Below are 14,379 nucleotides of genomic sequence, written 5' to 3'. Positions count from 1 at the left end.
TTTTGATGGTTTAGACACTGGAAAACTTTAGATTCTTTTGTCATCAAAGACTATGCTGTAGGGACTTAAAGGCTGATTTGAAGCAGAACATAAAATTGTGACACGGGAGACAAGAAACGGGATTGGGTACTCTAGCAGACCAAAGAATGTGATTCTGCAGTAGGATTGGAGTAGACTACACTCCAGAAAAGAGAAAACTTTGGCTTGGGCAACTAGCTAGAAGAGATAGTCACCATGGGCCAGGTTGCTGCACTTGGGAGCAGTGACTTGGTGCAGGATTCTTAACTCTTGAAGCTCTTTCGGGTGGAAGAAGTAGTGGAGACAAATTTGACGCTGGAGCTGCTGCCGCCGCCACCGCCAAAGCCCACTCCCAGGCTTCGGCCACTGCTTGTACTGAAGCCAGAGCCTCCGGCGCCAAGTCCACCGCCTAGGCCGACACCACTGCTGCTGGAATAGTAGCTCCCGCCTCCACCTCCACCAAGACTGCTGCTAAGACCTCCACCAAGACCTCCGCCAAGGCCTCCGCCAAGACCTCCGCCAAGACCTCCACCAAAGCCACCCCCAAAGCCACTGCCACCGCCGTAGGAAGAGGAGACGTTGTTTGTGACAACAGCTGCAGGAAAAAGTGAAAGAACTTGGTGAGACCAGTCTGTTAGGTTGATCCCACATGCCCAATTTATTTGATCTTGCTGTTGTTAGAGCACTAAACCTGGCCCCCTTTAAAGAGTAGCAAATGAGGCCTAGAAGACTGGAGTCATTTACTTAAGGCCCCTAGCAGAAAGATGGTAACCGTAGTAAGCAAAGAATGGTGCTACGTACTGGGGAATTGGGAGGTGAGATTTCAAGAAGTATAAGAGTATCCTTATAATCCTAACCTTTAAAAGATAAGACATGAACCATATTGCTTCACGTCCCAATCTGTGTTCTTTCCCTTCCATCATCTGCTTCTTACTAAGTGTATTAAATAACCATATACCGGGATAGGAATGTCAGCTATCTAGATATACCCCCATACTATCGTCATTATTATCGTAAAGAGTTACTTACAGATATTGACTGGTCCAACTCCTTCTCCACTCAGTCTGAAAGGGGAAAAATTGAAATAACAGTTAAAAACTTCAAAAAAAGATAGCATTAAATCTATGTGGATAACTCCCATAGTCATTTTTAGAGCTCATTCCATAAACTAGAATCTGCTTACCTAAAAAACTGTTTAGAGCAAGAGATAGATCTGTGGAAAGACTTTCCAATGAAGAAGACTTAGAAACAGGTTGCTGAAGGAAGATTATAATTCACGGTCCCCTCTATCCATTACTTGGAAAGCATGAGTAAGTGGCTCTGGGAAATATGTGTATGTATAATGCAGTGCTGCCCTGTAGGAACCTACTCATAGAATGAGAAAACTTGACATGGACAGAAATCCTTCTAACAGAAAGTAGACCATGGTCAGTGTCAGAAGATTGACACAAAAGAAGTAGTTTGAGAACCTAAAGGCAGGTGAGTTTAACTCAGCTGGAGTAATCACGAAAGGCTTCTGGAGGTGGGTATGACGTGGGCATTGAGGTTGAGAGAAAACCATGAGCAAAAGCAGAAAATGGACAAAGTTCAGGACACATTTGGTGAGTTGCTTAGTTGTTTGGAAGAAAAGAAGCATCCAAGAATACTGGTGGTGAGGAATGAGACCAGAAAAAACAGTGTGGCCAGATTATATGGGGTCAGCTGTATTCACATGTGTGAGATTGAAACCCTATGCATAATTATCACGCATAAGATTGTGGCTCCTTGTGTGTACATTTTACATCCTGTAGTGGAGAAGAAACTCCATTTTATCAAATGAGAGGCCATCCTGGGCTCATGATGCCTGCCAGGTGTTACCCACCTGCACTCCTCGCCCTCCAGCAGCTTCCTGTAGGTGGCGATCTCAACGTCCAAGGCCAGCTTGGTGTTCATCAGCTCCTGGTACTCACGCAGCAGCCGCGCCATGTCCTGCTTGGCCTTCTGCAGGGCATCCTCCAGCTCTGCCAGTTTGTTTCTGGCATCCTTGAGGGCCAGCTCCCCACGCTGCTCAGCATCAGCGATGGCGCTCTGCAGGTTGGCACACTACAGAGGGAAAGGAAGGAAGAGGAGAAATGGGGACACTGGTGGCTCAGCAAGGCCTTGGATGCCTCTTTCTGAGATTCTGGTCAAGCAGACTAAATTATCTGGGGCCTCAGGTAGAACCCAGTACATCTGCCCTGGGCATTGGGGGTGGTGGAACACTGAGACACTAACTGGTACTTGTTCTAGCTACGTGTGTGTGCACGCACACACACATGCAAAATTTAAACAAAACAAAATAGGCTTCCCTTTCATACCTCAGACCCCTTCCTTGCTTTCTTTCAATATCATCCTACCTGCTTCTTGACATTGTCGATCTCGGCTCTGAGCCTCTGGATCATCCGGTTCATCTCGGATATTTCATGCTTGGTGTTGCGGAGGTCGTCACCATGCCGGCCAGCTGTCTGCTGCAGCTCTTCGTACTGATGCCACCAGAAAAGAGAAAAGATTGAGCTTATATGAGCATGGACAGCACTATCCCAAAGAAATGGCAAATGTTATAATTATCTGGGATTCTGGGGCCAGGTTAGGCTTTGCCAACAAGGACCTGGTCTTAAATAATTTTCTTTTTAGTGCCTTTGCTTCCCTAGAGACACTGGTGTGAGATTCAAGGTGAGATTTTCATTAAGGTTCTTGGATTTATGTGGGAAATGTATACATGGCTGTTTCCATAACCCATCCCAAGAGGCATCACCAGGTTTCAGGACCCCATCCTTAACATTATGTCATGGTCTAGAATCCTAGACACATGTCCATCTCTCACTCAAGACACATTCTCCCTGGCGCCCACCTTGGTCTGGTACCAGGACTCGGCTTCTGTCCGGCTGCGGTTGGCAATGTCCTCGTACTGGGCCTTGACCTCGGCGATGATGCTGTCCAGGTCCAGGCTGCGGTTGTTGTCCATGGACAGCACCACGGACGTGTCCGAGACATGAGTCTGCATCTGGGCCAGCTCCTGCAGACAGACTTGAAGTCAGTCATAGGATTCTGTGGTATTTAATGTCAGCTCCGTTCAAATATTCCTCTCATTGTGATGTGATGTACCAACTTGAGAAAAAAATAACCACTCACATTACAAAATTAGAGAACTTAATTGAACAACCCAAATCATTGAGACTCTGAGAAACTCCTACTATGTAATCTCTCAGATTCAAATCCTTTTGGGTCATGAACTATTTTAAAAGAATCTATCTCTGTAGCCTGTCACGCTGGAAGGAAAAAAAGAGGGGATAGTATCCGAGAAATGGAAGGTAGCCAGGAAAGGTATAATTATGTCTCCAATAACTCACTCTAAGCCTCACTCTGCAAAATGATTGTTGAAAGGATTTTGTGCTTTAACAGTTTTTTTCCCCCAGAATTAGTCTTATAAAGAATAAAGTGTAAATAGCATTAAACGGGATGCCTGGTGGCCCTTTTGCGTCTCTATGAGTCAGAATCTACTTAACAGCAACGGATAGTATTAAAGGGGTAGGAAAGACAGAGTTGTGCCCACAGCTTAGGAATAAGCGAAAGTCACTCAAGCTTGGGGAGTCCCAGCTACCCGAAGGCCTTAATCACTGGGTGTCACCGGTGGCCATCTGTCTGGGTCCTGAATAGAGGACATTCCTCACCGCCTCAAAGAAGAGCTTCAGGAAGTTGATCTCATCCATCAGTGCATCGACCTTGGCCTCTAGCTCCACCTTGTTCATGTAGGCGGCATCCACATCCTAGAGAAGCAGGGATGGTTGGCATTGCATCAGATTTCCATCCTGACTTAAAGGAACCACTCCCTTCAGAGAGCATAGCTACAGGCTATTACAGGCTCTCTCCTACCCGCACGCACCTTCTTCAGCATCACAAACTCGTTCTCAGCAGTGGTACGCTTGTTGATTTCATCTTCATACCTGGTGGCAAAAGGAATAGGGAGTGTGGGTCAGAGGGGGAGGGGCAGGTGCGGCCTGGGGTCTTCACTGAGCCAAGTCAACTATGAGCCTGCTCCCCCACTGGGAAGGGCCTGCTCACATGGCAGAGGCAGAGAGGGGCGCTGGTAGCCTGAGCCCCTGGGCAGGGTCCTTACCCATTAGGGCACTCTTTTCCCTGTAACTGCCTACCAGATACTCATGGTATTATTGCTATAATTCAGTTGCTTCGAGAATATTCCTGTAGAAGAGCTACGCTGTTTCTCCCTTAACTCTACTTCTAGTTAATTTCTCTAGTACTTTTTTCAGCTCTCAGAACATCAAAATAAAACAAAAAAGGAGGTGCCCAGCTGCTGGTTCACAAGGACTAAAGAAATTATTTGAAACACGATACTGGGCTATGCTATCAGTGCCTGGTTTTTGTTTTGTTTTGTTTTGAGGGGAGGCCCATTTTGTTTCCTTTAAGCATATTGGGGAGGGAAGTCTCAAAGAGTAAGGGTTACATGATTGCATATTTCACCAGGTGGTGCCAAGGGTGTGGGCTGTTGTTCTGGCTGTTGGCTAAGTGCCTGACAGAGGGGCTGAGCCTAGGACTGGAACATTCTAAACATGAACCTGGAATTTTTTTTAACAGTACTGTAGATACCCATGGAAGGTTTAGGTTTGTAGCCCACAGGCATAAGATATGTCTGGTTATAAAGCCCATTTGATGCCAAGAAGACAATGCACCCACCTCCATCTCCAACCCCGCCCTAACTCACTTGTTCTTGTAGTCCTCCACCAGGTCCTGCATGTTCCTTAGCTCCGAATCCAGGCGGCCTCTCTCCCCAAGGACGCTGTCCAGCTGCCTGCGGAGGTTGTTGATGTACTGCTCGAACAAGGGTTCCAGGTTCTGCCTCACGGTCTTGTTGCCCTGCTCTTGGAGCAGGGTCCACTTGGTGTCCAGGACCTTGTTCTGCTGCTCCAGGAACCGTACCTGGAGGGGAGCAGAGTTTGAAGGTGGAGAAACTTATGCTTCATGTTTCAGTGGTTCATTGACCAGTTTTCTCTCCCACCTCACTCTATCCCCCTAAAACTTTCCCATCTGGGGTGCCTGGTCCTGAGCCTTGGAGGGGAGGTCCTGAGTGACGTGCCTAGCCTTGTTCTTCTAGAGGGGACAGGACATGCGTTAGGGCACAGATAGCATCAGGGACGGCTGGCCAGAGGGTGGCTCAGTGCGGAGGTGACCACAAAGGCACTCAGGCTGCTGCCCAATGATCTCATCTATCTTTCTCTGCAATTGTCCCCGTTACATGAGACCTGGAATTCATCTCTCTGCCCAACAGTAATCATAGGGCCCTGATGTTGTCACATCTGCATTGGGAAGAAACCGGACCCTCCCTGGCAAGCTCCCAGTCTGTTTAAAAAATCCAGGTTCAAAAAACAAATGGAAGCACGTAGCTGCAAACTATGTGGGCATTTGCATAAAGCCAGGCATAACTTCCCTCTTCCCACTCTCTTTGGCATTGACTGCAGACTCTCAATGGTTTGTCCAAGGGATCTTGTCTCACCTTGTCAATGAAGGAGGCGAACTTGTTGTTGAGGGTCTTGATCTGCTCCCGCTCCTCGGTCCTCACCCGCTGGATGGTGGGGTCGATTTGCAGGTTGAGGGGAGTCAGAAGGTTCTGGTTGACCGTGACCTCTTGGATGCCTCCAGGAGGGCAAACGGGGAAGCCAGGGCCACCAAAGCCCCCTCCAAAGCCAGCTCCACCACCGAGCCCAAAGCCACCACCAGCTCCACCGCCAAAACCAAATCCACTCCCGGCTCCACCTCCGAAGCCATAGCCGCCTCCAGCACCTGCACCAAATCGGTTCCTCAAGCCGCCGCCGCTAGCGCTGATGGAGATCCTCTTGGAGCCCCCCAGGTTGTAGAGGCTCCGGGTGCCGTAGCCACCTGCTCCACCAGCCCCACCAAGGCTGACCCTGCCAAAGCCGCCACCACCACCACCCCCAGACCGGGATACGGAGCTAAAGCTGATGCGGGAGACAGACGGGGTGACGGCCGAGGCAGTGCTGAAGGCACGACTGCCTCCGCTCCGGAAGGACACACTCGATTGGCGAGACATGATGGCTTGTTCCTGGTGGAGCAAGAGTACTGGACGCTGAAGGAGTTGGGAAGTGTTGGCGAGAACAGAGCTCAGGAGGAGGCAGAGGTGGCTCTGTTACTGGGACCTGCAAGCCCCTTTTATCCCCTCCAGAGCTGGGCTGGGCTGGAGAGCTGTCGAGATGTGAATGATGAAGTAAGTGGGCTGGGCATGGCTGGGGGGCAGCTGTGAGCTCACCGCACACCTGCACGGTGGTGTGGGGTGCAAACTCTTTCTTCCTGCCAGGCTCAGCTCGTTTAGGAATAACCTTGCCTTGCAGCGCTGATCTATTGGCAGCACTTCCGCAGCCCTAGCAGCAATGTCTCTTCACTGACAGGGCCGGGGGCTGTGAGCAGACCGAGAATGCCAGGGAGCAAGGGAGCATTGGTCAGTGTCCTGAGGGACCCTCACAGGACCACTGCTAGTGTTGACCGTCCTAGCCCAGACACGACAGGCATGTGCTCTTCCAGGTTGGGGGATAGCAACGGGGGCCACATGAGCCCCCTGCCTGGTAGAACTCCTCTGAATTCAGCATTTTCTGTGGCTTTTGACATTTTGCTTGCTTTTTGACAGGACGTTACGGGGGCTTAGCAAACCCAGGGATCCCCTGTGTCCCCTGACAAAAACTCCTGAGCCTCAGCCTGGCAGTCGCGTCTCTTTTCAGGGGGAGCTGCCCCCCCGGTATGTTCCAGCAGGCTCTCAGCTATTCTACTAGGGAAGAAATGAATCATCGAATCTGTTGATACAGGCTGGAGGCCGCCGCAAACACATACTTGCAGGAGTTTCTAATCTTGTCAGTAACGTGTTGAGAATCTGCCGACCTGTTATAACGGCGGGCGAGCCGTCCCGTTCCAAGCAACGGGAATTGCTGCCTTTTCCCTAAGTGCCAACCCAAAGCCTCCTTCACGGCCAAGGGAATGGAAAATGGAATTCTCAGTCCATGGCTTGTCCTGCCAAAGACACAAGACAGAGCAATTGGGGGGACCAGGCTGTGGCATGACAATCTGCCACAGTGGCTTCAGACAGGACCCCATAAGAGCCCCTATGTAGGGCTAGTTTGGGTGGGTTGTGGCAGTAGAGGGAAAAGAGAAGGTTCTGGTTAGATTTGAGCAAGCATCTGTCCTAAGCCGAAGCTAGCTGCAGTTCAGTCGACACAGACTCGTGGCGACCCCATGTGTTTCAGAGCAGATCTGTGCTCCACAGGGCTTTGAATGATTGTGATCTTTTGGAACTAAATCTCCAGGCCTTTCTTCCAAGCTGCTTCTGAGTGGACTTGAGCCTTCACACTTTCAGTTAGCAGCTGAATGCGTTAACCAAATTTGCACGATACCTAAGTGGGTCACCTCTTCTGCCTCATCCAAACAGCACCAGGACTCTCATTGGCCCCACAATGAGTTATGGGGGTAACCCTGAGCCAGGGCTGAAAGTGGAGTGAGGGTGGGTCCTAAGCCTCTAAGTTGAGGGGCTTCACTCTCAAGAGTAGAGGAATCTGGACCCAGCCCAGGCTCAGGAATCTCTAGCCAGGGCCTGCGGTTAGCTACAAAAAAGCCAAGGCTGTGGGAAAGTGACTCTGTGAGGAGCGGGTTCAGCCGGGGTGGCAATTGCTCAGCAGAGGGCTGTGCTGAGAAAGCAGCTGACAGATAAATGCAGGCCGACAGGCCGATAGCCCGAGCTGGCATTGCAGGTCTTGGGCAATGAGCCTCAGGTTCTTTCCTGGAGACCTTCTGAGACTCTCAGAGATGGGTTTTACTGAGTTCACCAATCTCACACTTTATTGTCTTTCCAGGAATAGATGTGGGTGTCTTGGGGGGCCTGAGACATATTAGGGATTCTCAACCCTGATAGGATAGACCAAGCTTGAAACAAATGTCTGGGGGCATCTAGCATGAGTCCTCCCGCTCCACTGAGAGATCACCCTCAGGGCGCCCTCCTCCCACACACACACAGGCTCCTGGGTGCAGTCCCCACTGCCCTTGCAGGGAGCCCCACCCCTCGGGGGACACTGGGACATTCTCTTCTCCCCATTTACCCTCCTCCCAGCCGTGTTGTGGAAGGAGCAGGAATGCATTCTGGCCAGTGTGAAAATCACTGCAATTTGCCAAGCTCGGGACTCAGATGCCAGGGACAAAAGGCGTGTGCGTGACAGGTAACTGTGGCAGACAGTGTTTGGGTGCCTTACTCATGGGGGAAAGCTGCACTCCTCTGTCCGAGCTTCGTGGGAATCCTCCCCCAAGCCGGCAGGGCAACCCCTCCCTGATGCCAGGCCTGGGCCCTGTAAATAATGGCGATGAGCCCCACAAGAAACCAGGCACCAGCACCATGCCTTGTGGGAGAGTCCCACCCCAGCCTGGAATCTCACTGTGGCAGGAAGAGAGGGATTACACTGAGCAGCCTTTTTGCTGGGCACTCCACAGAGGGATTACTGAGACTTGGTAGGACATGTTCCTTAGTTCTCTGGGCATCTTTCTCCCCATCAGCAAAAAATGGGGGGAGGGCTACGTGGTGTCTAGTGGCTGGCCCTTCTGGGCTCCCTACCAGAGAAGTGGGAGCAACCAGAGGACTGTTGTGGCCTGTCTCACAGGGTGTACAGAGGACATAGAATATGGGCAGCACAGTGTAAATAGGGAAGCCCTTTACAGACACCAGGCAGGGAGTAGTATTTGTCCAAGTGTCCTCAGGGCAAGGATCAGACAAACTCAGCAGTACCTGAGGCTCTCTCCTCAGACCTGCCACTGCCATCTGTATGTCTTTATTAGGACACAGATCTGGTTTTGCACACACCCTCTAGGTCTCACGGTGCCTCAGGTATCTTCAAGGTCGGGGAGCACTGCAGCTCACCTTGTGTCCCATGTCCCCAGCCCAGCATTGCACACTGGGGGTGCTCAGCACACAGTTTTTGAATTGACAGACAGAAGGTCATGTCCCTCCACTTCTTTCCAGGTCTTTGTGTGAGGCCCATGCTGAGGCCAAGGGTCCTGTCCACCCCTTTGTCTCTGGGTCCCTGTCCAGAGGGGGGTCTCCCTCTCCTCCAGCCTGGGCACTCTCTGAGGACAGAGCTCATGACTTTCCATTTCCTGGCCTCCCCTCCATTCCTCTTGTACTCCCTGGCCCTGAGAGTCCTCTGCACCTGAGCCCACTAGTTGCTCTGGGACTTTTCATACTTACAGAAGCTCACAGCCACAGCAGCCCCCAGGCCCTGCCCCAGCCCCCAGTTCCCCACCCAGGAGAGAAAGCTGAAGTACCCTTGTCTTTGCAGACCTTCCATCCCATAACACGTTCAGCGCAGAAAGCAGGGAAGCAATAGTTGAGGAATGAGTCAACCTATCATTGGGCCATGCCTGGCAGCCCCACCTGGGAGTCCTGCGCCAGATTCAGCAGGTTGGGGAAGGGCAAATGGAGCACTGAGCCAGCCCCAGACAACCCTTCACAAAGCCCTGGCCTCAGGGAGGACTGGAGAGAAGAATTTTCCTGCCTCCACCGAGAGCCAAAGGGAATCCTGCTCCCACCCTAACTCTGGGTCCCTGCTTTGCTCTCAGTGGGATTCTCAGGGTTGCAGAGGCACAAAGGGGATTGGTCTCTCTGTGGACCAGGGAAGCTGGATGCATCACCATTCCCCCAGGGTTGGGAATCGAACCCAGCCTCTCTAAGACTTTCAGACCCCAAGTCCGAATGCTAGCCTGGACAGAAATGCAAACGTCCAGAAGTAAAGTCACTATTGCTTTGGCTCAGGTGGACTTTGGAGACATTTGCCTGCTGTCATTATTGGGATCACAAGTGGGCTCCGATCCACTGGGGTTGAGTTTTCTGGTGCAAGGGCTTTATGGAAATTGTGGGTCACAGCATAGGTTGAAAAGCTCATGGCCCCACACTGGACCATGTCTTGGTTCCAATCCAGCCCTTGAATTATTCTGGGGCCCTGGACACACTGCTCATCCACTCACTGCACAACTTTCCCCATGGGTGCAGAGAGACAAACACTGTCTACATGTGTGGAAGGCAAGGGGCCCGAGCTCTTTGGAAGGGACCATACAAGCTGGCATTTCTGTTTTGAGCCGGCTGGGGGTTAGGCAGGATGGGTGGGGCAGACATGCACGGGGCTGCAGGAACAGCCTTGGCCCCCATCCCTGGGGCTGAGCAGGAGATTGGCACTTGCGAGGCCAGTGCTGCAGAAAGAGCTCTCAGCATCCCTCCAGCAGGTCCCTGCAAGTCTGGGGAATGTTCTTCCCTCCTTGGAAGGGTGTTTTGCCAGTGGCATACTAAAGCCTTTGAAAATCCCCCTCGGCTGATTGAAACTATGGGCTAGAAATCAACAAATACTTTAATTAGTCAGAGGGACTAAAAAAAGGATATACAGCAAAACGCCTGTGCTTTGCTTTCTCGTAGAGGGAGGTATTTCTTTAATAAACACCTATAGCGTGTACCACGTGCTGGGTACTGTGCTATGAACTTTGCATATAGACCTGAAATAATGAACAAAGAAACATGGGCTTTTACCTTTCTCCTTGCATTGCTTTGGTCCTTACATGTGGCTATGAGAGTGCCTAGTGCTCTGGGAATTTGCAGCCTTTCTCAACGATGGAGAGGCTGGGATGTGATTGATTTATGCCAGGCTTGTATCCTAAATGGGATTAGGGGAACAGAGGCAAACTTTGGTTCATTCTTAACCTGCCCATGCTCCTTTTCTCCCTGGTCCTTTCTATTCCCTCTGCAGTAGCTAACTGGGAGTGGAAAGGCTCACCCAAGACAGATAGAAACTGGAGCTGCCCTCTCTCAGAGATCCTGCTTGGCTCCCAGCTTCCTAGTCCTGAGAATGGTTGGGCAAGGGACAAGGGAACAGAGAGTCTTGTTTCAGTCTGACTTTCCCTTTGGTTATGGGTGAGCACCAATCATGTGTGGTGTCAGTAGAGACAGTGGTAATGTGATGGGGAAGAAAGAAAGTTAAGGGCATTATTGAGGCTGGAATGGTTACCTCTCCCAGAGGAAATACACTTGGAGTTGGACAGTCCTCAAAGCCAAGGGGCACCTTACCTGCCCCACCCCACCCTCTGAGCACTTTCATAGACCCTGTCTTCAGACCCCGTAGACACATGACCACTGGCCTTGCTTACTGTCCACTTGGACCAGTAATCACTGTTAAGGGTTAGTGAAAACAGATTAAGGCTTTTTTTCAAGAGAAGCTCAATGTCAAAAGCAACTGAGAAAAGAATACAGAAACAGGCGTACCAGTCATTCAGTCATTTCTTCCATGTTCTGAGCACTTGTGATGGGCTATGCACTGGTCTGCTGGGGTGAGGGGAGAGAGACAGATAGGCGGACACTGCTCCCCCCTCGCAGAGCTCAGACCCATGGGGAGACACAGGGTCACTTCTTGACCTTGGTCCTGTGTCTCTCTGTCATTCCCCATTTCCTCCCTCAGACTCTGGGCCTGAGGTCAGGGCTGGGTCTCCTCCCTGGACCTCCTTACCAGGCCCATGAGAGCAACCCATACTCTTTACTAGTATTGGGAGTGGGTGTGCAAAGGTGGTTGGAGGATCTCACCTGACTTGGTTTCAGGAAAAACTCAGTCCCCATAGGCCATCTAAGGTGAGCCTTGGCCAGACTTTCCCGTGGAAATCTTCTGACTCTGACTCCTCCGTACTCCCTTCTAGCCATGCCCAGATGACCCCCAGTGATCCACTCATAGAGGGGGAGATGGAAGTTCTGAAAGGTGCAGAACTTAACCCCAAATCCCTCAGCATGGTAGCGTCAGAGCCAGACTAGCACCTTATTCCTGTTCCACGACGTACTTCCATTACCTGTGCTGCCTCACCTGGGCCAGAGCAAGAGCCCATGTATCTGCCCCTCCAAGGTTGCATGACCAGGTTACCTTTTAGAGAACCAATTCCAGAAGACCACTGTGAGAGAGGTCTGTGTGTATTAAGGGGGCTGACGGGTGGCTTTCATGGGCGATGGTGATTTTTCTACCTCTCACCTCTCCCCTATCTAGAGCCCTGGGAACTTTTGGCACTGACCTGGGTCTTCCCAGGAGGAACCTGGCCTCTGAGCCAAAGCCAACACTGAGGATCTTCCCCCCAAAGTGGTTGCCCAAGCCAGGCCGCCAAAGGTCCCACTATTCTGTGGACACTGACCACAGATGAAAGAAAGAAATGGAATGATGGAAACCCCTTTCTGTGCTGCCCCTTTCCCCAACCCCTGCTCCTTCTCACCTCCATAATGAATGAGAATCCACATATGACTCCATCTTACTTGGGCTCAGAGTCCATGCTCTCAGCTGGCACCCTAGTCAAACCCATGTCCTCTGAGATAGTTGTCAAAGGTGCCCATCCTCTCTTGTTCCATTCACAAGTCCCTGGGTTCTCATGGCCCTTCAGCCTCAGCTCCACCCTCCAGCTATTCACACCCAGCCCAATGCCCACCCACTACCCTGCTTTAACGCCAGTGGGAGTAGCTGGCCCTGCTGGGTGCTGGCTTTTTCTCTCTCTGTGTCTTGGCTTTCCTGGTACAGACCTGAAGCTTAGACCCAGATGCCTCCTCAAGGAGTCTCTTCCAAATGGGAGGAACAATTGCTAAATTGGGTCTCTCTCTGAAACTCTGGACCTTTCACAATTCCAAAACAGCTCAAAATGTGGAATGGGTCAGTGCCCGGTATGTGCTTTGTGAAATGACTGATGATAATAACAATAGCCACACTTACATAGCACCAACTATGCTCCAAGCATGGTTCTGGATATGTTATTTCATTTAATCCTCACAAAGTCATGATGTGGATCTATTAATATCCCCATTTTGTAGATGAGAAAACTGAGGCCCAGAGAGGTTAAACGGTTAACTCAAGGTCACCCACCTAGTAAGTGACAGAGTATAGATATGAACCCAAGCCAATATGGTTCCAAGAGCCTTTGTCTCCATCATCGCTGATGCTGTGGTTATTGGCCCATGACCATGACTTGACTTTGATGAGAATCATTTCAGTGGAGGTTCTGGTCTCCAGGCAGCCTGGGAGGGCAGAAAATGCAGAGGGCCTTACACGCCACTCAGCCAGTCAGTGTATCTCATCATTCCCCAGCTCCCCTGAAGGAGAAGAAGCGCTATCCCTGAGTAGAGACAAGAGGATGGACCCTTAGGAAGACCCCCCTCTGGACTGCCAGAACCCTGAGTGGGACAGCTGGGACACTGGGGCAAGACTTCAGTGGGTCGGAGTCATCCTCTACAACAACCCTTGGGGTCACCTACTATCACTCATCTCTCCGCTTCTCTGGCACCAGACATGGGGAAGAGGACCAGATGCCTTCTGGGGCAGTCTCTTCCAGATGGCTGGGATGTGTCTGACAACTAATTCCCCTGACACCCAACACCTCTGGATGTGGTCTGATGTTTTGGTTCAGGCCTCAGATATTTGTTCTATTCCTCATTTTCCCAACCCCACAACCACCTATGGCCAAGACACCCAGACAGACCCACAGGATGAGTAGAGGCTACGGGCAAGAGGAGGTGGAATGGGATGACATTGAGGGTTATTTGGCATTTTTGATCCTTTGGAATGGCCCAAGCTATCCAGTGTCCTCGTAGGCATTAGACCAGTTCTTTTCGTAAGGCTACCCCACTCAGAAAAGTAATTAGCCCCATTTCATTCAGATATGTAACTTCACTTCTTTTGGCGACACTGGGCCTGATTTCCTTTAGCCTTTCTGGAAATGAATGGCTATTGAGTCCTTACTAAGTGCTTGACCTTGTGCTAAGACTTTCTGTGCACTGTGTTATTTACTACTCACTTTATCCACAGGAAATAATCGCTATTATCATCCTAAGATCACACAGCTAGTAAGTGTCAAGGGTGTAACTTGACCCCAGGTCTGGCTTCTCCAAGAATCTATACTGTCAACCAGAATACAGTAGAGGTGCCAAGGGGATCTTGAGGAGCCCAGCACCCCCGTAGTCTCCATCAGCAGCCCCACACACCAAAGCCACCTCAAATAAACATACCACCTGAACAAAACCTGTGTGCTTTTCTGCACACCAGTTTTGAGACAAGTCTGCCAGACCGCTGCCTCCTTCTAACTAGATTGCCACCCTTAAGCCCCAAGCTCTACCCATGTAGTCACTACTGGAGTCATCAACACCACAGTGCCTTCTGCAAGATGGAACTTCCCAACTCTCTAGATCTATTAGGCTCAAGTGCTCTCCACTTACCCATTAGCCTTCCTAGGCAGGGTATGTGCCAGGGAGTGAACAAAAGCTCTTATTCATGATGACCCTCCCCC

The 14,379-nt window shown here is 50.8% G+C and overlaps 1 protein-coding gene across 4 annotated transcripts; it reads right to left on the bottom strand.

Annotated features, from left to right (window-relative positions):
• Window positions 1-281: 281 nt before the first annotated feature.
• On the bottom strand, window positions 282-6,100 carry KRT5 (keratin 5). 4 transcript variants are annotated; one of them, XM_023556697.2, is made up of 10 exons: window positions 5,546-6,100; window positions 4,757-4,971; window positions 3,920-3,980; window positions 3,708-3,803; window positions 2,888-3,052; window positions 2,394-2,519; window positions 1,880-2,100; window positions 1,048-1,082; window positions 509-613; window positions 282-472 (listed from the first exon to the last, which is right to left on the bottom strand). In XM_023556697.2, the coding sequence occupies exons 1-10, from the start codon at window positions 6,098-6,100 to the stop codon at window positions 282-284; spliced, it is 1,770 nt and encodes a 589-aa protein (XP_023412465.2). The 4 variants fall into 4 exon arrangements, with proteins under 4 accessions (XP_023412465.2, XP_023412461.2, XP_064140256.1 ...); XM_023556693.2 differs by having other exon boundaries at window positions 282-520; window positions 551-613; XM_064284186.1 differs by having other exon boundaries at window positions 282-496; window positions 551-613.
• Window positions 6,101-14,379: the final 8,279 nt, after the last annotated feature.

This window comes from Loxodonta africana, chromosome 4, assembly GCF_030014295.1.
Source record: "Loxodonta africana isolate mLoxAfr1 chromosome 4, mLoxAfr1.hap2, whole genome shotgun sequence".
NCBI lineage: Eukaryota > Metazoa > Chordata > Mammalia > Proboscidea > Elephantidae > Loxodonta > Loxodonta africana.
The sequence above is the reverse complement of the archived record's forward strand: the minus strand, read 5'-3'. Positions and strand labels throughout refer to the sequence as shown.